This window comes from Camelus ferus, chromosome 8 (assembly GCF_009834535.1).
Source record: "Camelus ferus isolate YT-003-E chromosome 8, BCGSAC_Cfer_1.0, whole genome shotgun sequence".
In the NCBI taxonomy this organism is placed as follows: Eukaryota; Metazoa; Chordata; class Mammalia; order Artiodactyla; family Camelidae; genus Camelus; species Camelus ferus.
The window spans coordinates 72,031,428-72,058,904 of NC_045703.1; the positions used below are offsets into that span (position 1 = coordinate 72,031,428).

General features: G+C 47.1%; 1 protein-coding gene and 2 long non-coding RNA genes across 4 annotated transcripts; 2 read left to right on the forward strand and 1 right to left on the reverse strand.

Moving 5' to 3' along the window:
* Nucleotides 1-908: 908 nt before the first annotated feature.
* Nucleotides 909-9,995, forward strand: LOC106729734. Its single transcript, XR_004322128.1, has 3 exons — nucleotides 909-1,354; nucleotides 3,432-3,493; nucleotides 8,065-9,995. It is a non-coding gene; the product is annotated as an uncharacterized LOC106729734 (long non-coding RNA).
* A 43-nt stretch (nucleotides 9,996-10,038) lies between these two features.
* Nucleotides 10,039-12,817, forward strand: LOC116665487. The gene is made up of 2 exons (XR_004322133.1): nucleotides 10,039-10,403; nucleotides 11,071-12,817. It is a non-coding gene; the product is annotated as an uncharacterized LOC116665487 (long non-coding RNA).
* A 2,462-nt stretch (nucleotides 12,818-15,279) lies between these two features.
* MPC1 (mitochondrial pyruvate carrier 1) lies at nucleotides 15,280-26,452 on the reverse strand. Of its 2 annotated transcripts, XM_032485343.1 has the most exons (5): nucleotides 26,244-26,452; nucleotides 19,068-19,071; nucleotides 16,908-17,004; nucleotides 16,148-16,280; nucleotides 15,280-15,794 (listed from the first exon to the last, which is right to left on the reverse strand). In XM_032485343.1, the coding sequence occupies exons 1-5, from the start codon at nucleotides 26,312-26,314 to the stop codon at nucleotides 15,770-15,772; spliced, it is 330 nt and encodes a 109-aa protein (XP_032341234.1). In that variant the 5' UTR covers nucleotides 26,315-26,452; the 3' UTR covers nucleotides 15,280-15,769. The 2 variants fall into 2 exon arrangements, with proteins under 2 accessions (XP_032341234.1, XP_032341235.1); XM_032485344.1 differs by lacking the exon at nucleotides 19,068-19,071 and having other exon boundaries at nucleotides 26,244-26,384.
* Between the last annotated feature and the right edge of the window lie 1,025 nt (nucleotides 26,453-27,477).

Here is a 27,477-nt window from a genome sequence, read left to right on the forward strand (position 1 = left end):
GGTGGTGACCAAAAACTAAAAGCTGTGCCACCTAAAGCCGTTTTCACAGACTTCTTGGGCCCAGCCTGACCTGGCCAGACACTAAGTCTGAGAAACCTGTGAGCTTTTTGTCCTCAGTTTCTGTGTGTATGTTAGCAGAGAAAAGGGAGATTCTAATAAGGAGGATGTGTTTTTAAGTGTTTTTCTTTTTTAATTGAAATACAGTCATTTTACAATGTCATGTCAATTTCTGGTGTACGGCATCATGTTTCAGTCGTACATACACATACATGTGTTCATTTTCATATTTTTTCATTATAGGTTACTACAGCATATTGAATATAGCCCCCTGTGTGATGCAGGAGAAACTTGTTGTTTATGTATTTTACATACCGCAGTTAGTATCTGCAATCCTGAACTTCCAATGTATCCCTCCAACCTCCCCTTAAACTGTGTTTTTAGATTCCTTACAACAAATATTAGCTGAACACAAATTTAGACATAACTCATAACTTCAACTTTTGAATCTTTTGAGGCCACAAGATGGTGTAATTTTGCCGCAAAATATCCTCAATCCAGGGGCAAGCAAAGGCGGGTATAGACCTGTTAGCTCTACCCGTGCTGGGAGAGGAAGCAGGTGTCTGCGGTTCCGGGCTCGCCCTCAGGTGCCGCTGCTCGCCGGGAGCCAGAGGCAGAGTCCCTCCCAGCACGAGCCCCTGACTGAGCCCCTGAGGGGCCGCAGCTCGAAACAGGGAAGGCAGAGCCGTCCCTGCAGCTGTGTCGCTGATGTGGCAGGTTTTATTGACACGTGGTTTTTATTGAAAAACTAATATATTTGGTTGGTTGCTAAAACTGACAAAAACAAACTGGCGGCTTCCTTCCTCTCTTCTCTCCCTCCCCTGCCCCCCCTCCCCAGCTCGCTTCTTTCTTCCTCTTTCTGTCTCTCACTCTCTCTTTTTCTTCCTTCCTTCCTTCCTCCCTCTTTCTCTCATATTCAGGAGCCTCCATTCCCAGTATTACCTTTGACCTTGACCTACTCACAGTGCTGCCTGGGGACCAACCCACAAGTGCCCGTGTGAACAGGAGGAAGAGCAGCGGCTCAGGCCCACGCCTGGGAGGCAGCTCCGTGCCCCGGGCTTTCCGGAAGGGGTTCTTCTCCTAAGGGTTGTGCTGCTTCCACGTGATGGAAATCTGTTCTCTGACTGTAGGATGTCATCCGAGTGCTGGTTAGGGAAACCCCAGCGGGACAGCCGTGCCTGTCCTGTTCTTACGGAACGAGAGCTGAGAGCAGGTAGAGGAAGACACGTATCTCAGCTGCTGTGGCTGTGGGCAGTTATCACGTCAGAATGAACACATCGTCCGAGGTGAACGTTCTGTGAGTGCTGGGGACTGAGGGCGACCCGCTGTGAGTGGGTAGGAGGTGGGTTCTGGGGTTAAAGAGCCGGCTTCCAGCCCTGCTCCCCCTTCCTGTGCGACTGATCTCAGGCAAGCTATTTAACCTCTTTGCATCCAGCTCTGTCTGTGGAAGAGCGAACAGAGTGGTGGGCAAAGTGCCTCGAGCACCTTAATTAAGTGCATCTTATATGCTGCTTATGATAATGTCATCATTTTGACAGTAGTTCATCTTTGTCCTCCAGGATGTCTCCTTTTGAAATAATTTCGGACTCAAAAAATGTTGCCAACAAAGTAGAGTTTGTGTCTGCCCTTCACCTAGTTTCCTTAAACATTAACGTCTCACACGACCAACTGCAATGATCCGAGCCAGGAAATTAACGTGGATGCAATGCTGTTAACTAATCTGCAGATTTTGTTCATGTTTCTCCAGTTGCCCCACGAACATGCTTCTTTATGTCCAGAGTCCAATCCCACATTTAGAAGCCACATCTCCTCCAGCCCCTGGCCGCCCTGCAAGATTTCTTCCGCTTTCACAACCTGAACGCTTTAGAAAATTACTGCAAATATTTCTGTAGAATGTCCCTGCTTTGGGCTAATCTGACGTTTCCTCATGGTTACATTGAGGTTGTGTGTCTTTGCAAGAACACCGCGGAATTCTCAACGCACCCCCTCAGGGAGGGCGCTGTGCTGACAGGTCTCACTGCAGACAGCCCGCCCTCCATATCCACGGGTTCCAAATCCGGGGGACTCAACCAACTGAGGCTGAATGAAAACATTCGAAAACATTTTTTTTCCAGAAAGTTCTGAAAATCAAAACTCGAGTCTTCAGGTGCCAGCAAATATTTACAAAGTATTTACCTTGTACTTACAACTATTTACATAGCAGTGACATTTTATTAGGTACTGTAACTTACCTAGAGGTGATTCAGAGTTTACAGGGGTATGTGCGCGAGCTATGTGCAAATACCAGCCATTTATACAGGGACTTGAGCATCTGTGGACTCTGGTGCCTGGGGTTGGGAGATCCTGGAACCAACCACCTCGGATAATGAGGGAGAATTTTGATCACTTGGGCGGCATCAGCTGGGTTTCCTCAGTGCAGAGTCGCTATCTATTTCCCCCTCTGTAATGAGCACACACCTTGGAGGAGATTTACTGAGAGGCTAACCAGCGTTTCCCAGCCTGCACGCACCTGTTGTTACTGTGGTGTTGGCCGGAGAGAAATGTTCTATATCCACAGGCTATTCCACACTTATCTTTATGGATCTGCTATAAGGAAGAACTGTTCATTCTCCTCTGTATGCATGTGTGTGTGTGTTTACTCAGTCATTCATTCACTTATCCGTTGATACGACCATGGACTTGTGGGTATTTATTGTATCCTATGGACTTGTAATTACTATCATTATTTATTTTGTTGCTCAAATTGACCCAGATTGGCCACTGGGAGCTCTTCACTCTGGCTCCTGTGCGCTTTCAACGTACCCTCATCGTTTCTTGAGCACTGCCTTAATTTCTGGCACCATACGCTGTTCACATGTTTTCCCAACCCTGCACCAGGGTCAACAGGTTTCTAAGGAGACCTGTTTCCTTTTATTGGAAACTCACGCTGAGAAATGCCTATCTGGCCTCTAGGTGTGCTCATTGCCCCGGGTGCCACTGCCGTCGGGCCACCTGAGTAGATAGACCTGAGCCGGGGACAATATCACCGGACACCGTGAGACCCTCCTTCCACCTCCCGTTCATTCTGCTTCCCCTTCGCCTAATTCGAAATGTCTTTTTCTGACAGTGAGGAACCTGGCTTCCATCACCTGCAGTGTGTTTACATGTCTGCTCCTTCCTAGATTAAATGTAATGCAGTTCGGCATTTCTTGTCCACATGCCTGCAGAAAACACACTTACTAATGAGAGGAAATACCCGTGGATGGACCGTTTTGTCTGGAGCTTCAGGCTGTAGTCACTCTGCCATTTTCCACCCGTAACAGGGTTAGTTTCTTCTCTACCCATCCAGTGCCCCACGCCATTCAGCCTCACCAGAGTTACGTTCTTTCATTCAGGCTGCCCCACGTCCTGGCTGATTTCAAGTACCTACCTGGGGGAATTGTTCTAGGACCAGAAGGTACGCAGAGGTGTCCCTCTCCCCTCCCCTGACTCTCTCCACCCCTTTCCCACCTTCCCGGCGTGGGGACTCATCTCATTAATTTCTGGTCTCTGCTTCTGCATTTCTTTTGCAAGAAAGAGCAGCAAGATGCATCCTTTCCCACACCCCCTTCTCTCTTACATGAGGCTGGTGTACTGAGAGACTCTTTTGTATTTTCCTTTTCTCACTTAGCAATGCTCCCTATCAGTTCTTAGAGGTCATTCTCATTTTTTTTTTTACAGCTGCATAATACTACATTACGTTCTATAGTTTTCTTAGCAACTACTTAGGTTCTTTCTAAAGGTTTTCAATAACAATGCTACACAGGGAGAGGGTAGAGCTCAATGGTGGAGTGTGTGTTAGCAGACATGAGGTCCTGGGTTCAATCCCCAGTGCCTCCATTTTAAAAATAAATAAATAAATAAATAGATTAATTAATTAATTAGTAAACCTAATTACCACCCCCCAAAAAAGAAATTTAAAAAAAAATTTAAACAACAAATAATGCTACAATGAAAAACTTAATGCACGTAGATGTATATACACATACATGTATACATGTGCATGTTTGGAGTTATGAGTTATCTATAGCTGATGAAAAAATTACCTCCAAACATAATAGCCTAAAACAGCAAACATTCATCACCTCACAGAATCTGTGGGTCAGGAGTCCACACGGGGCTTGGCTGGGCAGTCTGGCTCAGGGTCCCTCCCAGGGAGCAGTCAGGGTACCGGGGGGGCTGTGCTTTCCTGCGAACGCTCAGCCGAAGGAGGGTCGACTCCCGAGCTCACGCCCCCAGCCGTTGGCAGGATGCAGTCATTCACCAGGTGTTGGACTAAGAGCCTCAGTGCCTCCCTGACCGGAGGCTGGCCTCAGTTCCTCTGTGGTCCACAGTGGCTCACGGCTTGGCAACTGGCTTCCATCCACGTGAGCAAGCAAGACAGAGCAAGACCGAAGTCGCGATCTTTTTGCAGCCTAGTCTCAGAAGTGGCACCCCATCACGTTTGCCACGTTCTGTTAGCTCGAGGTGAGGCGCCAGGTGCAGCTGATGCTCAAGGAAGGGGAGTGCACAAGGGCATGAATTCCAGGAGCTGGGGTTCCTGGGAACCCGTTTACAGTCTGCCTAGCGTGGGCTGTATCTTCAGGGAAAATTTTCAGCAATAGGATTGCTGGGTCAAAGTACGAGCACGCGCAGTCTTGCCAGGCACCGCTGACACCCCCTCCTCGAGGCGGGTTATACGATCTGCGTCCCCACCGGTGACGTGTGAGAGCGTGCTCGCCCACGGCCTGGACAGCCGCACAGATTGTGGGGCGTTTCTGTTTTTGCCAATTTGACAGGTGAAAACTAGTGTCTCGGTGTTGTTTTATTTTGATTTCTTAATTATGAGTGAATGTAAACATGTTTTCCACACGTTTCAGTGCCATTTTAATATCTAAGTGAGTATCTTGTCCGATCATGCGTTTTTTCTATTTTTGTATCACAGTTTGGTTTTATGTTCTTCAATTTTAAAGAGTTCTTTATGTATTACTGCTTCTGAATTTTGAGTCCTAGTCAGAAAGCCTTTCCCTGCACTAAGAGGAATCCACCCACGGTCTCTTCTAGTATTTGAATGTTTTCCTTTTTCACTGATGTCCTTGTTTCCTCTGGTATTTATCCTGTGTGCAGTGTGAGGGTCTTTGTCTAGTTCCAACAGCTACCCAGCTGTCCCTGCAACAGTGATCAGTGTCCCTTGGTGTCCAGCTTTGCCACTGAGAGGTCTGCTCTCGATCCGACTTCCTCTTTGCCCTGGTGACTTGAGATGCTGCCTTTTTCTTATATGAAATTTTCCTGTGTGCTTGAATACATTTCCTGGCTCTCTATTCCATTCTACTGCTCTGTTTTTCTGACCATGCCCCAGCGACGTGAAAGGCGCCTGGCGCGCTTTACTGTCTGGCAGAGAGGAGCCGCCCTCACGGTTTTTCTTTTTCGTATTTTCCTGCTAGAATTGAATGTTTATTTTTCCATATAGACTTTAATATTAACTTGTCTAACTCCATAAAAAGCACTGATATTTTTATTTCTGTTAGTATTTTATTGCATTCATAAGCTAACTAGGGAGAACTGCCACATTTATAATTTTGAATCATCCTGCGCAAGAGCTTTCCATCTGTTCAGGTCTGTTTTTGTGCCTTTCCAGAATACTTCCCAGCTTTCCTCCTATAGTTTTTGCGTATTTCCTGTGACATTTTTCTTTAGTGTCTCATCTTCTTTGTTATTTTCTCCATCATCGTCCTCCGACTGGCTATTGTTTGTGTAAATGAAGACTCGATTTCTGTATGTGAGTTTTATATCCTGCTAGTACACTAAATTCTTTCATTGTCTGAGTCAGTTTCATCCTTGACTTTTTCGGGTTTTCCTGGTGTACTTTCATATGCAGAGAGGTAGTTTTCACTGCTTCTTTACCAGTTCTTACCCCTGTAATTGCCTTCTCTTACCTAACTGCCTTGTCTGACACCTGTATACAGTGTTGAGTGGTTGAGAGATACTGGGCATCTGGGCATGCTTACCTTGTTCTTGATCTTAGTGAAAATGCCTTTAGGAATTTTTTTGCTACTGAAGTATAGTCAATTTACAGTGTTGTGTCAATTTCTGGTGTACAGCATAATGCTTCGGTCTTATACATACATGCATATAATATATTCCTTTTCATATTCTTTTTCAGTATAGGTTATTACAAGATACTGAATATAGTTCCCTGTGCTGTACAGTAGGACCTTATTGTTCATCTATTTTATACATAGTAGGTAGTATCTGTAAATCCCAAACTCATAGTTTATCCCCCATCGTAACTGTAAGCTCGTTGTCTACTCCTGTGAGTCTGTTTCTGTTTTGTAAATAAATTTATTTGGCCCTTTAATGTTTCTCCATTAAATGAGATGCTAGTTTTAGGACCAACATGTATATATATAATTATTATATTAAGAAAGCTGCTTTCAAATCCAATTGAGCAATTTTTATCAGCAATGGGTTTTGAATTTTGTCCAAGGCTTTTACAGCATCTTCAGAGATAATTATATGCCATATTCCTGGATCTGTTAATATGTGTATACTATTATTAGAGTTTCAAATGTTGAACCAACTTTGCTTTCCTGGAGTAAGTGCCACTTGGTCATGGTGAATTATTTTCTTAATGTGGGGTTGAATTCTACTTGCCAACGTTTATATTTTTATCACCTTTTATACTCAAACGTTCTGTTTTAATTATGCCTCTTCTAGACATCACATTATTGGATTTTTTTTCTTTGTTCAATCAGAGAGTCTTTATCTTTTATATTTTTTTCTATTTATGATTATTATAATGACCATGTAGTGGATTTTTTTTCACTATCTTATTTCATATTTTGCTCTTATTGGACTTTTTTTTGCTGCTTTTATTTTCTTTTCCTGCTTTCTTTTAGTCATTTCGAGTATTCTGCCAGTTTAAAATGTGAAACGTGAAATTTTTGTTCTTCCTGTGGTTACCCTCAATTTTAAGCCTGTAAGTATTCATATTCACCATCAGGAGTACAGTTAGCAATGGCAGTATGGCGCTCCTCACCATTCAGGGTTTGCCCGTGGTCATGTCCCTTGGTCCCCCTCCCTCAGCCCACACAGTGTTGACATCTTCGCTCTGGACTGTACTGGACACAGTCTGTTTCCTGTTTTGGTCCTGTGGTGACTGACCTCTACCAGGCATATAATCACCCTTAATTCCACGTCTCTTACACGAATCTCCCAGCTTTGTTTCTTTTCTTATCTGAATCCTTCCTTCAAGAGCATTTCCAAAGTGTGGGGACATTTTTGAGACTTTATATGAGTGAGGATATTTATATTCTCTCATCTGAGTGATCATTTGGGTTAAAAAAAACCCTAACATTCAAAGTTCACTTTTTCTTTTACTCCTATAAAACCACGACACCAGCATCCTCTTGTCCTGTTCTGCTGTTGAGAAGGGCCCTCCCATTCTGCCTCCTACTCATTTGCAGGGAGGGTGAGGATCAAATGTGTCCTCCAACCAGGACACTTCGCAGAGTGACGAGGAGACTCAGACCCGGGCAGCAGGTGTAAACCAGAATTCCTGGGAATACCAAGACACGCATTCTGCTCACTGGCAGGGTGTTTGGTCGCCCTGCTTACAGCTGCTTAACTCTTTCTCTCTGGAAGCTTTCAGAATTTTCTAATTTGCATCTGATGTTCTTGGGTTTGTTATAGGACGTCTAGGTGTGGGTCTGTTGCTTGGCCTTTTATGAACTCTTTCCATTTGAGTCATCTCTCCTTTCTTCCTTTTCCCTCCCTCCTCCTTTCTCCTCCTCCCCCACTCCCTCCATCCATGTACCAGTTATTCCTGCTGTTAATTTCACCCCCAGGCTGTTTCTTGTGGTCAAATGTAGAGAGTCCCTTATCCTGCCAACAGGAGCTGCTTAAGCTCTTGTGAGACTTACATTTGTTATTGCAAATTTTAAAAAGGCTTTTTGCTTTATATCTCTGTCTCCAGTACATTTTAATTTCTGAGTGCTTTCACGGCCTTAGGCATTGATCAAAATCTCTGGGCCTGTGAAGTCGGGAGCCGGATCCCCTGGCCATCCTAAGACATGGCCTGTAATAATCATAAAAGATACTTCCAGGCATGGCCTCTACTGATTGCCCATCAGGAGTTGTGGACATGAAGACTCAGCACGGTGAGACCCCTGACTGCAAACCGCGCGAGCTCCTCTGACCAGCTTGAGCAGGAAAGGATGTACTGTGCTGTGAGGGCGAGCAGAGAATCGCGCAGAACGGCGATGAGTGTTGAGACTATGTTTCCAGGACCATCGCCCAGACCACGAGATGGGACTGCACAGGTGAGGAAGCTGCCCCCGCCAGGTGAGTGCCTGCGCTTCTGCTCCCAGCGCTGAAGCGTCTTCTCAGTGATGGAGGCTGCACGTGGGCCGGCAGCGTGGCTGCTCTGCAGAGAGCCCGCTTCCTTGGGACGCTCACTTCCAAACCCGGTGTCACGTGGGAGGGCCTGGGGGGCACAGAGGGAGGCCCGCCCAGCCTGCCAGCTGCCCGAGAGGCCTGTCAGGAAATGGGGAGTTTGGGAACTTCCTAAAATACCCAAAGGCTGTTTTAATCATTATGGGCTATGGTTGTGACAAGTTTCAGCAGGGAGGCTCCCAAGGAGCCCACAGTCCAATGGAGGAGAGAGCCGTGCAGACATCTTCAGTTCTGCCCAAGGGCTGAGGCTGAGATAGAGCCAAGATGTAGAATCTAATCTAAGACAGCTAACAGCGCTGTGGGAAAAGGGACACAGGTCTCTGAGGGCTTGTCTAATTCTCCTGTCTGCATGAGAGGGAAGGCTTTTAAATAAAATCTGCAGAGTTCTTGCTCACATGTTCAAGAAGTCTTCAGACCATTTTACCCATGTTGTAAGCTTGCCGGTCCCCCTGAGATGTTACCTCGTTGATCAGGAGAGTTTGCAGACCTTCTGTCTAGAAAGAGAACTGCTGAGTCATTCCCCACCCCTCAGTTGGCTTACGTGCCCAAATTGTGTTTAAAGATGTGCTGCTTGCTCTAAGTAGCAACTTCTGAAAACTGCAATAAAAAATTATGAGACTGTATTGTTCTTAATTAGAAAGGGTTTTAAAAGAGAGTGGAATGTGGTTGAGTTTAAATGAAGCAAAACTTGAAAGACTGGATCCATCTATTATAGACTTACTATCATCTGTACAATAATATAATTACTGTATCTGTGTTACTGGGTCCGAGCTTCCACTGCTTGCTGCATGACAGACTAATAAGTCAAGGGACAAGTTGTTAGGTCAAGGAACAGTGACTTTATTTGGAAAGCCAGCAGACTGAAAAGATGGTGGACTAGTGTCCCAAAGAACCATCTTGCCGCAATTAGAATTCACACTTCTTTTACACCAAAAGGGAAGGGAGGAAGTCAGGCATTTCCTGGCCCCAGTCAGCCTCTGGAGGGGATGGGCTCATTTCTTCCTTCCCGCAGTCACTCACAGGTGGCCCTGGTCAGGATGGTTCCTGTGAGCTAAACAACGGTGTTTTAGTTTAACACTCATTACCTGGGAGGCAGGGTTCCCAGAGATGGGCCATTATGTATCATTTAAGCGTACAGGCAACATCCCTTTAGTGATTAACTCGTAGCAAAAGCAGTAGATACAAAGGTTAAAGTGAAAGCAGCAGACCCAACGTGGGGTCCGATTGTTCTTGCCTGTGGCAGCAGCAGTGCTCCAGCTTCTCTGCTAAATGTGACGCACTTGAGGCACGTGCAGAGGACGGATGTCAGCACGCCCGGAGCAGGCGACTGAGTCTCTTGTCACGAGGTCCACCCTGTTCTCTTGGCAAGAAGCGAAGACACCGCAGTGAAGCTGCTGCTGCACACGTCGACCTTCACCCTGAATCTCAGCAAAAACTGTGCCGGAAGTCGTGCTGCTGTTACAGACTAAGCAAATGTGGTCGTGCAAAACCCTTGGCTCTCTGTTTGTATTTTTAAGTACCTAGTAATAGTCACTATGAAGTTTTAGGTTTTCGATTGTGCTAGAAAATATATAAATAACGCAAAGCCTGCATTTTGACTTCTGAGTGAAGAGAAGATTTCAGACCAAAAAAAAAAAAAAAAAAAGGAGGGGACCTTGTTTTCACATGTGTTGCCTTTCTTTATCCTGTGGAATCTTGAAATCATCTATCTCCTCAAAATCTCCCTACAGGAAAATTAAACATTAATGCACGAGGTCAAGAGGATATTAACTGAGAATTATTTAATGTAATATGTATAATACAAGACTTGATGTGAAAATACATAGCTTGGTATGCAGCAAATTTGGATATTATTGTTTTTATTGAAAGAGGAAAATTATAACTCAGGGCACAAGGTAAGACTTCCACATTAGGACAACATTAAACAATTCAGTTACGTAGGCTGTAGCAGTGCTAGAAATTAAATAGCAGCAGGAGAAACTGACTTGCTTGGCCAGAACCCGCCAGTGCAGACAGGCTGGGTGGGGAAGGGTCCAAGCTCTCGCAGGGACTCAACTGCTCAGGCGCTCATGTCATCTCAGTCCCTGTTAGACTGGCCTCCAGTTTCCTGTTCTGGGAACACTGGCCAATGGCTGCCACCTCAGAACTACCAGCTGCGAGAATGCAAAGGCTTCACACTGAAAATAAAAACGCACAGCTGGGAGGAGCTCTGCGTGGGGTAAGGGTTACGTGGCAGAGAGAAAAGATTGCTTCAAGGGAGCTTAGACCTTCACCTGGAACTTACGTCCTTGGAACATGCATTCTAAGGACAAAGAGTTAAGGGAAATTTCGAGCTTGTGTTCAGTAGTTTCATTGTTTATGGTGATAATGGTAAGACTGCGAAACTTTTTCTTTATATTGTTAGGGAGAGCAAGTAAGTCATGAAATGTTTGTGTTGTTAGAAATAATGCAATCCAGTACAACAGCAAAGATTCCATTGTGAAAGTGAAAGAAATTAAGTAGAAATACTACATTGGGATTGACAGGGAACTACCAGTATGAACACATGATTTTTTTAAAAAGTCCTTTTCAGGACCACGCGCTGGACTGGCCAAGACACCCTGTCCCTCCGGCAGCAAGATCGCGCCAAGAGCCCGCGTGTGGGTGTGAGCGCCATGCCCCGGACATGCAGCCGGCTCCGTGGGGAGACGCCGTTGCGCTGGGGCAGCGAAGCTTCGGAGCGGGGAGGGGGCATCTCGCACCAGGGGACACGGGCTCTCAATTGGTGGATGGACTGAAAAGAGACTTTGGAGGGGCTCCCAGTGGCCACCTCTTGACAACTGAGCAAAAGCAATAATATGCATTGTAGATAAACATACTCTATGAAAATCCGTGAGCCTGTTATGCTCAAAAGGGCAAAAGCCGGAAAAAATAATTCAAAGTAATTTGTTACAACTGAAATAGCTAGTGAGCCAGCCGCACTTTTACAGCCGGGCAGGAAAGGAGGAACAGAGTGTTCAGCCTCCCTTTTCGACAGGGGTTGCTCAGCAAGGCCTGAGACTCAGTGAACAGTCTTGGTGGGCAGAGTAAACCTTTGTTCTACAGAAGGCTCTCTGATAACAGGAGACAGAAAACCACGGTCCAGCTACCCTCATGGATCACAAGCTGGGTTGAGAATTACTGTCGGGGCTGGAATATCCCCACGCCGGCCTCCGGCGGCCCCCTCGGAGCACCTGGGAGGAGTCAGCGCCGGGCCCCATCAGGAGCACGGATGGCAGCCACGTTTCGTGCCTGCTGGTTCAGAAACATTCTCTCTGTGCACCTGTGGACAAGCGTATCTTTGGCCTGAGACCAGCTGTCGCAATAAAGCTGCCAGGCAGGGAGTTGCTAGTCCTCACACAGCTCCTCAGTGGTTTCTGTTACATCCACCTCCAGCAGCGGCATCCTGGGAGCCCTGTGGCCACCGCGGCTTAGCTCAGCCCTCAGCAGCCCGTGGGGCCGGCATTCCCCTCCCAGACCAGCGGCCTGCCCTCCTCGCACCCCCAGGGACCCTAGGAGCCCACCACCCTGCCTGGGGCTTCAGTCCCAGATAACCCGGCTTTGCTCTTGTTGGCTTCTCTTCTGATCCTGAAAAACAAAATTATTTTGAGATAATCAAGTGACTTTGAAGTAATATAACGTCACGTCGGGGTGTCAGGACGCCAGATGTTGTAATAGCCACTGCTGCCTTCTGCTGCCGCCTGCAGAGGCGTCGGAGAAAACAGCTGAGAAATCCCAGACGGAGAGGGAAGGAGAGGGGAGGAGTGACCGCACCGGCCTGAGCGGCAGAACTGGCCACCGCCCTGTGCCTGGGGAGAGCACCGATGGGAGCTGTGTGGTCCCCAGCCAGCTGCCTGGAGCAGTTACAAAACTGTGGATTTCTCAACCATCCTCCCCTGGTGGTTTGCCACGTCTGCACCCGGGGAGGAGCACTTCCCGGGGCCAGGACTCCCGCTGCCTGCCCGTTGGAAAGTCCGGGCAGTGCAGAAAGAACTTCTCACTGGCCGCCTCCGCCTCGTGGACCTGTCACGCGGAGGAAGGAGATGCTCTGGGGCTGAAACCCTCGTGGTGCTTTGGACCTGACAGTGACGTCACTCATCTTGGACGTTACTCACAGCGCATGCACATCCATAAACGCATGCACATCCATAAACGCTGTATTCTATTCTTTGAAACGAAAAATATTTTGAGCCCCCGAGCATTATTTAGAGAGGGGGTTATGCGAGGTCATTTAAACATCTGAAAATACATCCCTGGGGCTGTGGAGTAATCAAGCTTTGCGGCTACTCAATCCTTGTGCTTCCACGTCTTAGTTGCGCCCGTCAGTGCTTCAAACGCGAACTCCCTTTCCCGGTGAACGTACATCCGTGGCCCTTGCTGGCAGTGTTTACCCCTGATACATCCCCCAAACGCTCAGGTAATGATGCCCTGAGAGCACCCGGAAAGGACTGGGGCACTGCTCTCACAGTAGAGACCAAAGTACAAAAGAAATTTTTATTTGTGATCTTATCTCCCCGGGTTGGTTTGTTTGTTTGTTTTACTGCATTTTAATTTTATTTGAGGAGGCTGTAATTAGGTTAATTTATTTATATATTTTTTAATGGAGGGACTGGGGATTGAACCCAGAACCTCACGCATGCTAAGCATGCGCTCTACCACTGAGCTCTACCACCACCCTCAGGCCAAATAACTCACATTTTGTGGTCACATACTTGAAATTTCTCTGCAAGACAAAGTTCCGTAAGTCCCCAGGAAGAGCGGTGTGCACGGCCCCGGGCCTGGAGAGAGGGCTTCCGGCTCCCACATCCTGTGAGAAGTTTCAGCACCGTTTGGTAAGTCTGTCTGACAAGGCTATCGCTTACAAAGAGAATGCCCACTGTTCTGTCCTTTTTGCTAATGAGACATTGGTCGTTTTAAAGCAACCAAGAACCTTTTAAAAAAAAAAAGAGAGAGAGAGAGAGATCTTGTTGCAAAATAGTTTTTTTGTGTCCAATTAGGAAATAATTAGGAGTCAGATTCCAGCAGTGGAACATTTCACACCCTTCCCCACTTTTTCCCATGGTTCATCTGGGGCCCTTGCCAGGACTCGGGGCTCCATGCAGAGAGAAAGCGGTGGCTGGGGACTTCCTGAGACCCGTGAGGAAGCCGCAGGCACAAGCTCCATCTCCTCTGAGCCCCTTAGGACGCTTTCTGACGTGGGATGTCACCACTCCAACCTCTTGGCTCCCGCAGGGCCCCTTCCTGGCACAGCGCATGCCTGTGCACGGACCCTGCTCCTCTGTGCCCACTCACAGGTCCGTCTCACATTAGAGATTTTAGGGAGCAGAAATGAGCTTGCTGGCCTCTCTCCGTATTTCCTCATCGGGTGTGGCAGAGGATCTCTGGGAACCAGACTGCTGGCTAATGTTACCGGGAGTCGATCTGGGCAGCACCTGCTCCTGGGCCCCGGGACCCCTGAGGTTTCCAGGCAGGCTGACACCTCCAGGCTGCCCCTTGCTCCTCACCTAGCCCTAGAGGCAGGCAGGACGAGTTTTCCAAGGTGAAAAGGGAAGCAGGAAGTCCAAACCCACAAAAACTAAGAGTAGCAAGTCTGGAGAGATGGCACAGGAGAGGCACAAGGCCGGTGGTTCCTCTACGCGCATCTGCAGAGACTGACTTTCTTACAAGTTATGTTACTTGTGTGACAGATTAAGCAGAATGCACTGTTTGCACTTAAACCAATCTATACTCTTATTGCACCTTCCTTTTAACCAACCTCAACTCTAGAGAACTGCGGAAGAAGGAGCCTGAGGGACGGAGGATGGTCCTACCCCACCTCCTGCCACCCCCAGGGGCAGATGCAGCCAGGGGACAGGAGGACCTGCCGGTCACAGCATCTCCCAGCATCCCAACCACATTCCCTCATCTACCATGTGGGAGCAGCACCAGTCCTGCGCGCCCCTCAGGGCTGTGTGGGGCTCACAAGAGAGCACATATGAAAATGCCTTGTAAATTGTGTAGCGCCTCTGAAGGAAAAAAAGAAAAAGTGACAGAACTTAATCAGAGGGAACCGTCTGGCTGGGAGGGGCACAGGCCCTGCGGGTGTCAGCTTTACATCTGCCGCTCTCACCCGCTGTTGCCAGGGAACAGAGAATTGTGCTCATATTCAGGGTGAAGTTTAAAAACCCTAACTTCTGCCTAGCACGAACGGGGAGTCAGGACTGTGTCTTTGGGACACTTTCCGTCATTTGGTCCAACTCCTCGGGAGCAGTTCCTGGTTGCCATGCTCCACCCCCTGCCCAGAGGCCAGCAGCACATCCTGTGGGCTTGCCATCCCCACAGCAGGTGTCAGAACACCTGCCTCGGGAGAAACACAGGTCCAGAACAAGTCCCGGCTGCTTTGGGAAGTTTTTAGGTGCGGTGTTGGGGTGCATTGGTGTTCACCCATGAGAAAGGGCACGTTATTTACATCTGGGACTGTGGATGCTCCAGGAAACTGGCCACCAGCTGCCACTTCCCTGGCCATCGTGATTAATTTTCTTTTTCTTTTTCTTTTTCTCTCTTTCCTTCTTCCTTCCTTTCTTTCTTTCCTTTCTTTCTCTCTTTCCCTCTCTTCCTTTCTTCCTTCCTTTTCTTTTCAATTGTAGTATAGTCAGTTTACTTTTATTTTTAATCTTGATATTTTCAAGGAGTTCCATTCTTCCCCAGTAGCTGTCTTTTCAGGGCTATAGTTCTACAGTTCCTTAATAAGCACAGCAAGGTATTTAATCATGCTCATTTGACAAATATTTAAATCATTTATTGCCATTAATTACAGCATTTCAATATACACACTGCAGGGAAATACAAATATCTTTTCAAACACTGACAATGTGATCTTAGGTATGTGGCCAGCTGTCCGCCGTCTCGTGGTCATTAAAGAAAAAGCCATGATTTCTGAGTACCTAATGCTAGTGGTTACAAATTTTGTTCTCTTCAGGTTTTCACTCAGTAAATTCTAACAGACAGGACACGTACTACTGCAGATAAAGCCATCACTGGGAATCATGAACCTGATCGCATATTCGAGCTACTCTTTCTGAAGAGGACTAGAATATTCGTACTTACAAGGCAGCAGAGAGTGGGCTCAGGGGTGCTCTGCTATTTCTAGAAAAATAATCTGGTTAGTAAAAACAGCAGTCAGCATCTGTTTTTGGCGAGACTCTTCCTGAGGATGGACTCTGCCTCTGGAGCCGCTGGCAGCTGGTCCCCTTGCTTTCCATTGTTACGCTGATGCCTTCTTGGTCATCCTGGAAGAAGCGCGGAGGAAAATTCAGTGAGAAAGAAAATTTCACTGACAGTCTCAGAGGCTTTGGAAGGCTTCAAGGAGGCACCGTTATGGACACTCATTTCAAGTCACAATTTTATAAACAGGCTAATAGCCTATTTCAGGCTAATCTTCATGTTGCAATATGCATTGCATTAACTGCCCAGTCACTGCTTTAAGTTCTCGGCATAGTTTTGCTCCGGATCAAGTTTCCCCAGCCGCTCCCCTGAGCCCACGTGTACACAATCACACCCGGAGCCCCACCACGCCTCCTAAGAGTTTTGTCTCACTCTCCCCAGTTCCTCAGAACAAAAACATGACTTGGGATCTGCTTACTCGTGTCGGATAAGCCGTCCTCCCTGGATGAGCTGGGCGACTTCATTTGTGGCGTGGCAGGCGAAGAGGAGCCAGTTCCGAGGCTGCACCTTGTAGGCAAATCTCATGAACGTCAGGGAGTAACAGCAGAGGGCTGCCAGGGACACCAGAGACAGACGACTTACAACCTCCGAGACTGAGGCCTGATCCTCAAGAAAGAAAAGCTCTTCTGCTAAAACCTTCACAGACGCTGACGCTGCTGCTCACGCGTTCCAGGAACGGGAGACGCGTCAGCTGGTCTGGCCCCGTTAGGCGCTTGGCTACTTACTACTCACACGTTTGAGGAGCACAATGTCAGTGAGCTGTCGTTAGTTCTAACCTCTTTTTCTGTCCCCTAGAGTTGTGTGCAGTCCATTATCTCAAAGAATTGTTACTAATCCCCTCAACAATGGTTTTATGGGCAGTATCAGGGTTTCCGGTAAACCTGTTGACACGTTTTCTGAATACAGCTCAAGAGGGCACATTCTTTAACTGGGTGTACTAACTCTGAAGGGCAAACAGGACTTTAATACTTCCTCAATCAATATTTCAGAATACAGTAACCCTGTCTCTTCCTCACTGGGAGAAGCCACACCCGCAGCGCCCTCAAGCTCTCTGTTACTTGCTTACAGTGACTGCAGTGTCTGGAGCCACAGACTTGCCCTGTGGGCTGGGGCCGTGCTGTGCCAGAGGTATACGTGTATATAAACATCTTCCCAGTTATTCAAACCTGCGTCCTTACCAAAGGTCATCCGCCCACTGATGATCTCCGGAGACTTTTTCATGTCATTGATGGCAGCGATGGGAAGTCCCCAGTTGGCCACTGGGCCCCAGAAGTGCTACGAAGAAATGAGGGAAAGAAGAGGGATGGTTAAGGTAGAGCCTGAGCAGCTGCAGTTTCTTACTTAGACACCAACGTGAAATGTGTGGAAACGAGCCTGCACGCACACCCTCCGCGGCTACTGGTGGAAGCTGAGCATGCAGGCATCTGCTTGTTCAAGTATTTGCCTCTGAAGCGGCCGTTCTTACGAGGAAAGCCCAAACCGGAAGGGATTTACCAAGGCCCCTACCAACTTCCAAATGACGACTAAGTAATCTGACTGTCCCATTCAGAGAATTTTAAACTGAGACTAACTTCGTACATGAACCTAAACCTCATTAGAACTATTCTCTATAATGTAATGTTTAAATGTTATCAAAACTTTTTTCAAATTTTCATTAAGGTATCTGTCAATACCTCTTAAAATACAGACCCTAAGTTGGATACTTTTTCTGAAGAAAATAACTTAATCAGGGAAGGCATCGCTTTTCAACTCATGTGAGCTTTGTTAAGATCAGAGAACCTAAAATCTACACCAGAGCCCTAGATAATAAGAAATTAGGATTGAAAAATACTTTTGAAGTAATAGCAACAATCTATACTTTAAAAATGGGCCACGTTTTTCATGTACAACTGTAGTCACCCCAGGACACCAAAATCAAGTTGTCCCTCGTTAACAGCAGTGACATCCAATTTAATTTAATTTCTGAGGTTGAAATAAGTCCAGTGACTTTTCCCATTAAGTTAAAAATTGTTTTATTTATGCATCATCTGCTTTAAAATATGAAGGAAACCACACACTGTTAGCTAAACACCCTTTTTAGTTATCAGAACATTAAGCAGTGCTTCCTTCCTGCCTATCGGAGCATTAAGATAAACTCGGCCTACAGAGCACACTTTTGGACTTGCACTTCTAATACTGACCAAAAGGCACAAAATCCAAAAATTCTGTAAGAGGGAGAAACAAGGGAAGTGTGAGAAAAGATTAAATGAGAGTCACCTCTGGCGCGATCTAAGGGTCTCTGAAGCGTCCACACGGCACGCCCAGGCCTCACAGAGCTGTGCGGCGCCGGTGCTCCCACGCGGCCGCCTGGGAGGCGCTCTGGGGCCCGACACCTGAGTGACGAGCCCTGAAGCGCAGGCACTGCTGCCACAACGATCTCTGAGGTTCCGGGGTGGCTGTGAGCGTCCTCGTGCCCTCGGACTGGACTCTGCCTCAGGCACTCATTGCTGAGTGCCAGTACTCCTTGTATCTAGGGGGCCGGCTGCGTCCTTTCCCTCACCCTCCAGCCCGCTGGTGATGTGCATCCACCTTCCTCACCGACTCACTTCTTCCCCTACCTGTCCCCCCTTGGGTGCCACTTCACTTCCAACTCTATTCTTCCACGTGGTCTTCCTTCCTCTTTTGACCAGGCCTTTCTCCACGTTTGTCCATTCCCATCGTTTGCTGTTTAATCTCTTTCTGCTGCTCTGCCCTGCCTGGTGGTCTCCAGGTCTACGCAGCACACACACACACCCAGGGGCGTAGCTCCGCCAGGGCCTCCGCTCACAGCTGAGGCCAGGCTAAGAGACCAGGGCATAAATCTGAAACCCGAAGTGCCTGGGGGACTTCCGGTCCCAGGACGGCATTAAAGTCTCCGTGTGCTGAGTGCAGGGTTATCTGAAGCCGAGTTCTGCAGGTTAAGAGCTCCCTGTGCACTAGTGATGATGATAAGCACTGAGATATACTTAAGACGTCTCTTAAAAAGAAACTAAAAGATACAAATAATTTCAACACTAGTTACTGAAACACCTAACCTGGGACAGTTAGTGATGCACCTCTGCACCTAGGACAAGGCTTCAGCTCTCCCGCCCTGTCTGAGACACACGTTTGGTCTGTGTGTGCAGGGTGCCGGTCAGCGCGCCAGCGCTGAGTCCAGGACGGACAAGAGAACCAGGGAGCCCTGGGGCCGCCCGAGCCCGTGACCTGCAGGCCTGGGGGCTGGTTGCCATTTCAGGCAAAGCGCGCCAGGCCTGCGGTCTGTTACTTTGTTAATGCATAAAGTCTGCAAAAGCCTGAAATGAAGTAGAAAGTGTTCTTACCGTACTATTTTGTGAGGAGTCACCGAGGTTCAGACGGGGAGACATGGAGGGGGAAAAAAAAAAAGATCAGATGCTTTGGAAGATTTGGGTTCTGTCAGGTTACTCTAGCCTCATGCAGGAATCCCAGATCCAGTAACAGAACTACAACAGCAGCGCACATTCTTCTTTTTCCTTGAGAAGATCTAGTGATATTTCTACTAATAACTTTGACCTAATGAAAGTAAACCTTAATTTTATGAAAAATAAACAATCCTTAGAGCAGGGCTATCCAAAGCAAGTCACAAATAGGAGCCACATATGTAATTTAAAAATTTCCAGAAACCACATTAACAAAAGTGAAAAACATGGAGTGGGGGTACAGCTCAGTGGAAGAGTGCATGCCTGGCATGCACAAGGTCCTGGGTTCGATCCCCAGTACTGCCGTTAAGGGGAAAAACAAAAGTAAAAAACAACAGAAGGTAATTTTATTAAGTTTATTTATTCCAACATTTCAAATTATTTTAATTTGAACATGTAATCAGCTTAGTAAGGTATTAGTGTGGTGCTTCCGGCACGAAGTCTCTGAGACCTGTGTGCTGACACTCCTGGGGCATCTCAGTTTGGACTGGCCGCACTCTGTGAGCTCCCCTGCCCCGTGCTGGTGGCTCAGACGAGGCAGCACAGGCGAAAAGGGGGCACTGCTTTGAAAATGACAAGTTGGAGAGACGCACCACGTTGCAAACTTCTATCTGCAACGAACCTTCCATTTTACTTACTGATGGATTATCACCAGGATGTAAGCCTCTAAAAATAGGCATGTAACTTTGTATTTTGTTCATGGATGAAATTCTGGAACAAGTAGGGCCTAGCATTTACAAGGCACTCAAAAAATATCTGCTGAACGAATGGAGAGAAAAATCTTTTAACATCAAGTGAATGGTTTTCCTGAATGTTAAATTTAACTCTATTCAAAACATGTTGAAAGTTTTATAGTGAGCTTTCTTTCTGAAATACCAATTCTTTCCAGGATATAGTTGAGTTGTTCTGTTAAGGCAAAAATCTTCAAGTGTAGCTACTGAAAGAATTAGTGAAATAAAATGATAAAATCCTTTACACACCCAGGCACGTCCAAGCGACTCCTCCTGTTGCTTTGACTTAGGGACCAGGGAGGTTCCAATTTCCCGCATGAAAGTATTCGTTGATGGTGCTAATAATATATTTCAGATGCGTTCTGTTATGAAATATGGACAGTCTAGAAAGAGCCCGTCTTTCAATGTTAAGTGAAGTGTTTTAACAGATTATGTTTCAACTGTGGTAACAAATCACGTCACCAAGGCGGAGCTCCCCAGTGAGCCCACGCCGAGCACAGCGCCTCAACCCGGCGCAGAGGCGGCGCCCTCACCACGGCGGGAGCGTTGCCTCGTAGCTCGTGGACTGTGGCCACCTATGGTGTCACTCTCCTCTGTTCAGGATCTGAACACAGGCCTTTTATTTACTGACAAATCACCAATGGCCCTTTTTTTTCCCCTACAAAAATGTTTTAAAAGACAAGAGTTCTTAAAATCTAAAATGTCTTAAAATCTAAGATAATTTACTTTTCAATTCAGGACACTCTCCCTGAGTTGTACAATAGTTCAAACTCTACCCTATTTTACTACAGGTGACCTTAGTGCAGATTATAAAGGAAAGTGAAGAAGAGGGAATTACCCTCATACCCTCCTCAACCTGAAAATCCTCCACAAAAATGATCACAAAAATAATGCTGATCACTTAATTTTAATAGTGGTTTAATGATAATAAAACAAATGAGAATAAAGCTATTCTAAACACCACTGACAGATACAAAAATCCCCAACTCAACATCCCTTAACTCCATGTCAGAGTCATCTAGAACATGAGTCATTGGTCAAAACATCTGAAAAGCGTATTTGTGCAGAGCCAAACTGAAGAAAGCTTCCTGGTATGTACTAGTTTCTGTTCCAGAATAGGATGAACTTACACAAACCACAGCTGGGGGACAGTGAGGTAGCACCGGGTGGAAAACACACTCGACTTTCTCTTTGTTCGGTGTGCTGCCTTCATTTTACTTCCGTGAAGGGTAAAAGAAAAACCCCTGAAAACGCGTAAAAGGGTTTCTTGGTTCATTTGCAACCTTGCATTATCGTGGTGGGGAAACCCAGCCTCCCCAGTTAAGACTGAAGACGCAGGTGACGATGGAGGATGGCCCTGGAATAAACTTTATCCTCTTTTCCTCCTTTATTTGGAATACTGTTTATTTGGCTCAAGGTTTCTTCTGAGCTCATTTTTATCTTCCTAATGTCTCCTGGGCACTGCCTATTTCAGTTTCTTATTTTCCTAAAATTACTGACAGTAATTGTTAGCTTTCTCTGAAAGTACCATAATTTACAACTCGCTCTTACATCACTAAAAGGACCCCAGCGACAGCCTAGCGCAGTCTGTTTCTATCACCACTGAAAGGGGGGTGAGTCCCCTACAGGCTGAGCATGCTCGCCTCCATTCATTTATTCTCACCCACTTTTACCTGATTTTCTAGTTCAGGTTAAAACGAGGAAGTGTTTTAACAATGAGAATGTGTGATATTCAGCTATATTTAGACAGTCAAAACTAAACTGGACGGCAGAAAAGAGACTCTCGTGGCCAGTTCTGTTTGAACACTTTCAGCCTCATTCCTTTGTGAAGGTCAATCACACGGCAGGGCAGCCGGGCGGCAAAGGGAGACACACAGGAAAGGTGCGCACAAAGAACCTGAACCTTCTTTTCCAAATCACTCTTGTGTGTAGCATTTCCCTTTAAATCCTAAACCCACATTCCCGTTTTGGCTTCACGAGTTTGGCGTCTCCACTATCCTGTTTGGTTGAGATGCCAGTTTTTCCATCTGGCAAGTGAAGGGTTGGACGAGCTGACATCTGAGGCCCACGCCAGCTCTCGTGTTCTACAGCCGGGAAAGATCCCGGCGTCCCAGGGCGACTTCTCACCTGGCTAGTGAACGTAAATTCCTAAAGCTCTCCTGGAAGCTCGGAAGTTAAACTTAACTTAGAATAGAACACTGTATTAACTGGAGAATACTCATCGTCAGCATCTAACTGACCTCAGATTGGTAAGAGCATGCTGATTAACTGAATTGCAAACCCTCCATGATCTAGGTTCTACTCAAGAAAATATTCTTTGCACATTTATCCAAATACATATGTGCACAGATATATCTGTTCACTTCTCTAAGGGGAGTAAATCTCTAGAATTAACATACACAGACCTTGGCTGACCCAGTCATTAAAATCTATGTCTTCTCTCAAAACTTATTTGTTCATTCTAATCTATTCTTCTTAACCAAAACTCAGGAGGGAGAGTAAGAGAAGAGCGAAAAAAAGAGCTATTTCTTTTACTCCATCAATAAGGTCTGTGAAGAAACAGCTTCTTAAAAAAAAAAAAAAAAACAAAAAAAACCTGACATGCAGGAGGCCCTTGATTGGGGATTTTCATTAAGGTAAGAAGTAAGCCGTGAAAGGAAAGACGGACGGCACCAAAAGGAGTCCCAGGAACCCAGGGATTCCACACAGAACATTAATGACAACAGGAATAAGCAGAACACTGACTTCTGTCAGCACCAGCTGTGTCACTACCACAGCACAGCAACTAAGCGTCTGTCCAAGGACACGCGGCTGCAGGGCAGCAGGGCCAGGGTTCAAACCCACTGCTCAAACTCAGAACCCGGGGGATTAACAATAAAGCCAACAAAAACTGTCAATAATTACATAATGTTTTTATGTAAGACCCTACTTAAATGTCCCAGTTGTCCCAGTAATGCCTGTTACAGCTGGCTTTGACTATACCAGACCCAAACAAAGTTCACACACTGCCTTTGGTTATAGCCTGTTCTCTTAATTCATTTCTTGCTGAAAAAAAAAGATCAACATTAAAAAATATACTTATAAATCCACTTTGGTGAGAAAGACATTTCAATCTTTTCCTAAAATGTAACTGACAGGAGTTTATAATCTATGTGAAATATGATTTTAAATTTTTGCTGAAAACCTCAACTACGCTGTTAATAAAATGTTTTAAATTCTCGAATGGCTTTAGCTCGGAAAAGCCCCGCACCCCTTTGGCAGGCTGTAAACAGAATGCAGGGGATCTTTAGTTAGCCAGGAGTGCAAAGTACATAGAACAAATTACTGATGGGTGAGAACAAAGGCACAGAACCTCATCTGACTGAAGAGAACATGAAATTTTCTTCTTACTGCTTGATTTGCCTTTGCAAAAGCAAAGAGGGGCTGTGAACCAGAAGAACAAATCAGGAAAAGTTCCCTCTAATAAATTCTAGGATGAAAGCACTCTTTCTAGGGGAAAAAGCTAATAAAAGAGGCTCTGATGAGAGTTTTGATACCAGACCTCAAATCTGTCCTCAATCACTGACTGGCAGCGCTGGCAGGAAGTCCCACGGCCGCTGAGCGCAGCGGGGAAAGCAAGGCCAGGGCGACATCTCACTTCACCTGTTCAGTCCACAAAAGTAACTGCAGGTCAGCAACACAGAGCTTTACATCTCACGAAACCCAGCAGAACCCTGCGGGGCCCTCCCAAATACAAAAGCCCCTCCATGTCCCCTGCTTCTTGTTTGGAGAAAAAGGCTTTAGTCTCCTAGGCTTTCGCAAAGTTCCAAAGAGCAGACTCAAGCAGTTACTAACCAGGGAAGTGAGCGGCTGCAGAAACAAAGGAAAAGCCCACACAACACAAAACACAGCTCAGCAATCGCAGCCTTAAGAAAGCTCCTCCTCAAGGGGTACACGTAACAGTCCAACACTTCTCCTGTGTTATGTGCTCTGCAGGAACTAAGGCGCCCCCGAGCCCCCACCCAGGTGGAGGACAGTGACTCACTCCGACCACAAGCAGGAGACTCCAGACTAGCTGGAACCAGAAGGCTGGTGATTAAGACTCCCAAAACATCACCATGTTACCTCACCACCAACCAGTCAGAAGAAAGCCCATGAGCTGATCGCACACCCTGCATCCCTCACAGGAAAGGAAAGTCGTCTTTAAAACCCCTCCGCGAAAGCTATCTGGGAGTTTGGGTGGTTTGAACACCGCCCCTTCTCCTTGCTTGACAAGCACTTGCAGTAAGCACTTTACTTTCACCACAACCGGGTGTCAGCAGATCAGCTTTGCTGTTTGTCGGGTGAGGGACCCAAGTTCAGTTCAGTAACACTCTTAAGATTTTAACTTTTCCAGTAACAGTACACTTTAAAAAGTGTTTCTGCTGCAAAAATAGCCGGACATAATAGAAATATACAGTGATTTGCAGTTTCCAAGTACTTTCACGTCCCTCATCCAGTTCAATTTTCTCAACAACACAACCAGATGTGGCATTATCATTAAACCCATTTCAGAGACAGGGTAACTAAAGTCCATGCGGACTGACTTCTCTGAATCCTAGTCCGGTGCCTAACCAAGTAGCACTTCCCTGGACATAGCAATCCTCTTCTTTTCCTCATGTAGTCAGAGCTTAATTCAATTAAAATAATGCTTCTACATAAAAAACTATATAAATATTGAAGCTACATGAAGTTAATCTTTGAAAAAAAGGTTAGACCATGTGTATCAAAGTATTCAACTGAAAGGCTGGCTCTCAGAAACCTATCTAGTAGAAAAAAACATAAATTTAGAAAAGCAGGGCTAACTCTCTTCCTTGAAAATACATATATTTTACAAATTCTTCCTATGTAATAGAACGGTAGGTAATCATCAAAACATTTCATATAAGGATAAGATGTAATCACCTTATTCTTAATTATATCATACACTTCTAACCTTAGCTGTACTTAACTATTAGGAAGGCTCATACAAAGGAGAAAAATCAGCTTAAAAAAAAAAAAAAAACAAACCAAGGTGCTATTTAAAGCCATAGAAAAACTGAACTTCAGGGACTAGGAACACATTCTCACATTACAACTTTGTTCAGATTTTTCCAGCACATTAATCTGACAAACGCGCTGCTCCCCAGTATTAAACATCTATTTTAATTAATCACAGTCCTATTTAAGTACAGAAAGTTCATTTTTGGAAAGTCAAGTGTGAAGCTTCTGTTTCCAAATTTATTCCATCACATGGCAGACAATTATTTTTCTTACCCTACTGCTTTTTAAAACTAGAAGTAAACAGTATTTGCAATAAAATCCAAGATTAAAATAAATTAACTGCTTTTATACTAAAATGAAGTTTAGTAAAATGAAGTTGCCTCCATCCGTGCCCTTTTCAGGGCTACAACAGGGTTTATTTCTCCTCAGCTGTCAGCACTTTACGTCTTTACCAGGCTGTTCTCTATTGAAAAACATTCCTGTCCTACACTAACCTAGGTTTTAACAGTCATACAAAGGAAAACTAAAATTTATACTCCTAAATAAACTATACATAAAACTGTTCTATTAAGTATTTTGAAATAAAAAGTAGGCATCTAAAGATCAGAGGTGAAAATAAAATACAGAAAGTACGTCTTTCAGGCCTTTCAGCCCGCCAGTGCCCTGCTTCTAACTGGAACGGAAGGGTTAATGGAAACAGAATAAGAAAAAATACGCCCTTAGAGACACATTATCTTACTTTGACGTCAGAATTAAACACAACACTTCAGGTTTGACTCCGTCCCACGCCTGAAGTCCTTAAGAGGAGAAATCGGAAGGGTGAGGTCGACCCGGCAGGGCTCAGCGCCCTTGCCCGGGAAAGGAGCTCGGGCACCTGCTGCGCACCTTCCCGAGCGCGCGGAATTCCAAGACGCGCGCTCCCCCAGCCCGCAGCCGGGGCATGTCCGCCGCTCCCCTGAGCACACACTTCCCGGCAGGTGCAGCGAGGCGGAGCCCCCGCCCCGCTCGCGGGACATAGCGAGACCTAGCGGGACCCGTCCGGGAAATCGTCCCCGCCGGGCTCTCCGCGCCCGTCTGCGCCGGAGGCCGGGGTCCTCCCTCCTGGGCTCGGCTCGGCCCGCCCCGCTGCCCCCAGCCCCGCCGTCCTCCGCCTCACTGTCCGGAGGACCCTGCGCCGCTGCCCCGGCCACCGTCCCGCCACCACGGCAGCCCCGCCCGGCTGCCCAGACTCGCGCCCCGCCGCCCCTGAATCCCCTGCCCGCTGACCGCAGCCCCGCGCCCTCTCGTCCCGGTGGGTCGCGGGGGTCCGGCTCGGGGGACTCGTCACCTCATGAGGTAGTCCCGGAAGTCCTTGCTCCGGACATAGTCCGCCGCCTTCCGCACCAGCGCGCCCGCCATGGCCGTGCCGGACACAGGGCCGCCCGCAGTGTCCTCGCCGTCGCTCCTCGGAGCCCAATGACACCGAGCGGCCCGGACAGCGCGGACACCGCAACCGCCCGGCAGCCTGCCTCACGACAGCTCAGCCCGCCTTACGGCCGCCGCCCGCCGCCCGGCTCTCGGCCTGTGGGAGGGCGCAGGGCGGGAGGCCGGGGCGCGGATTGGCTGGTGCGCGCCGCACACCTCCTCCCCGCCCCTCAGCGGCGCGGGGGTGAGGGGGCGAAGCCCGCTGCCGTAAAACGTCCGGGGCCGGGCGGCGATTGGCTGGCGGTTGCTAGGCACCCGCGCCCGCGCGCCCCGGGCGTGCAGGTGACAGTCCCGGGGCGCGCGGGTCTCTGCCTGTCGCCCCCAAGGGCATGCGGCCCGCATCCCCGTGGGCCTTTGCAGCGCCCACGAATCCCCGCGCAGCCGCCCGGGGCCCGCAGGCTCCAGACGAGGTGGGCGTCGGGAGGAGCGCAGTAGGGCGGCGAGAGGGCTCTTCCCCAGACGCAGCTGCCAGTGCAGGCGAGCGGGACCGCTAGCTCCGGAGGAGCGCGGGTGCCGCAGCGCCACGTGCGGGGCGCAGCGGGTGGGAGAGGGAGACGTGGGAGGTTCCTTATGTTCAGGGTTTTGTTTGGTTTTTGTCTATTGCAAACGTTTTATACCGGCCAAAAATGTAGCTGGCTGAGTCATTTAAACTGTTCTGGGTGAGGGTAGGGGACGGGAGCCCTCAGGCATCGCTGGCAGGGAAGTCCATTGGAACGTAAACACCATTATTTTTGAAAATGATTTACATATCCACCAAAGGAAGAGAGCTAAATAAATCATGGGGCATCCATTCCATCCAATACCATAGGACAGCTTACAAGAGTAAGGGAGCTGTATGTGCTAATATGGATAGAGCTTTAAGATTTATAAGACAAAAGAGTCAAGGTACAGAACTGTGTGTAAAGTATGCTAGTGTTTGTGCACAGGGACAGAGAGAGTATACCATTTCATGTTTCCAGAGATAAAGGAGAAATGTTAGCAGTGGCTGCCTCTAAGGATGGCTTAGAGGCTGAGGGATGGAGGGAAACTCTTCACTGTATACTCTTCCTTTTGAAGCTTGTACAATGAGCATATGCTAGCCGTTCAAAATAAATAGT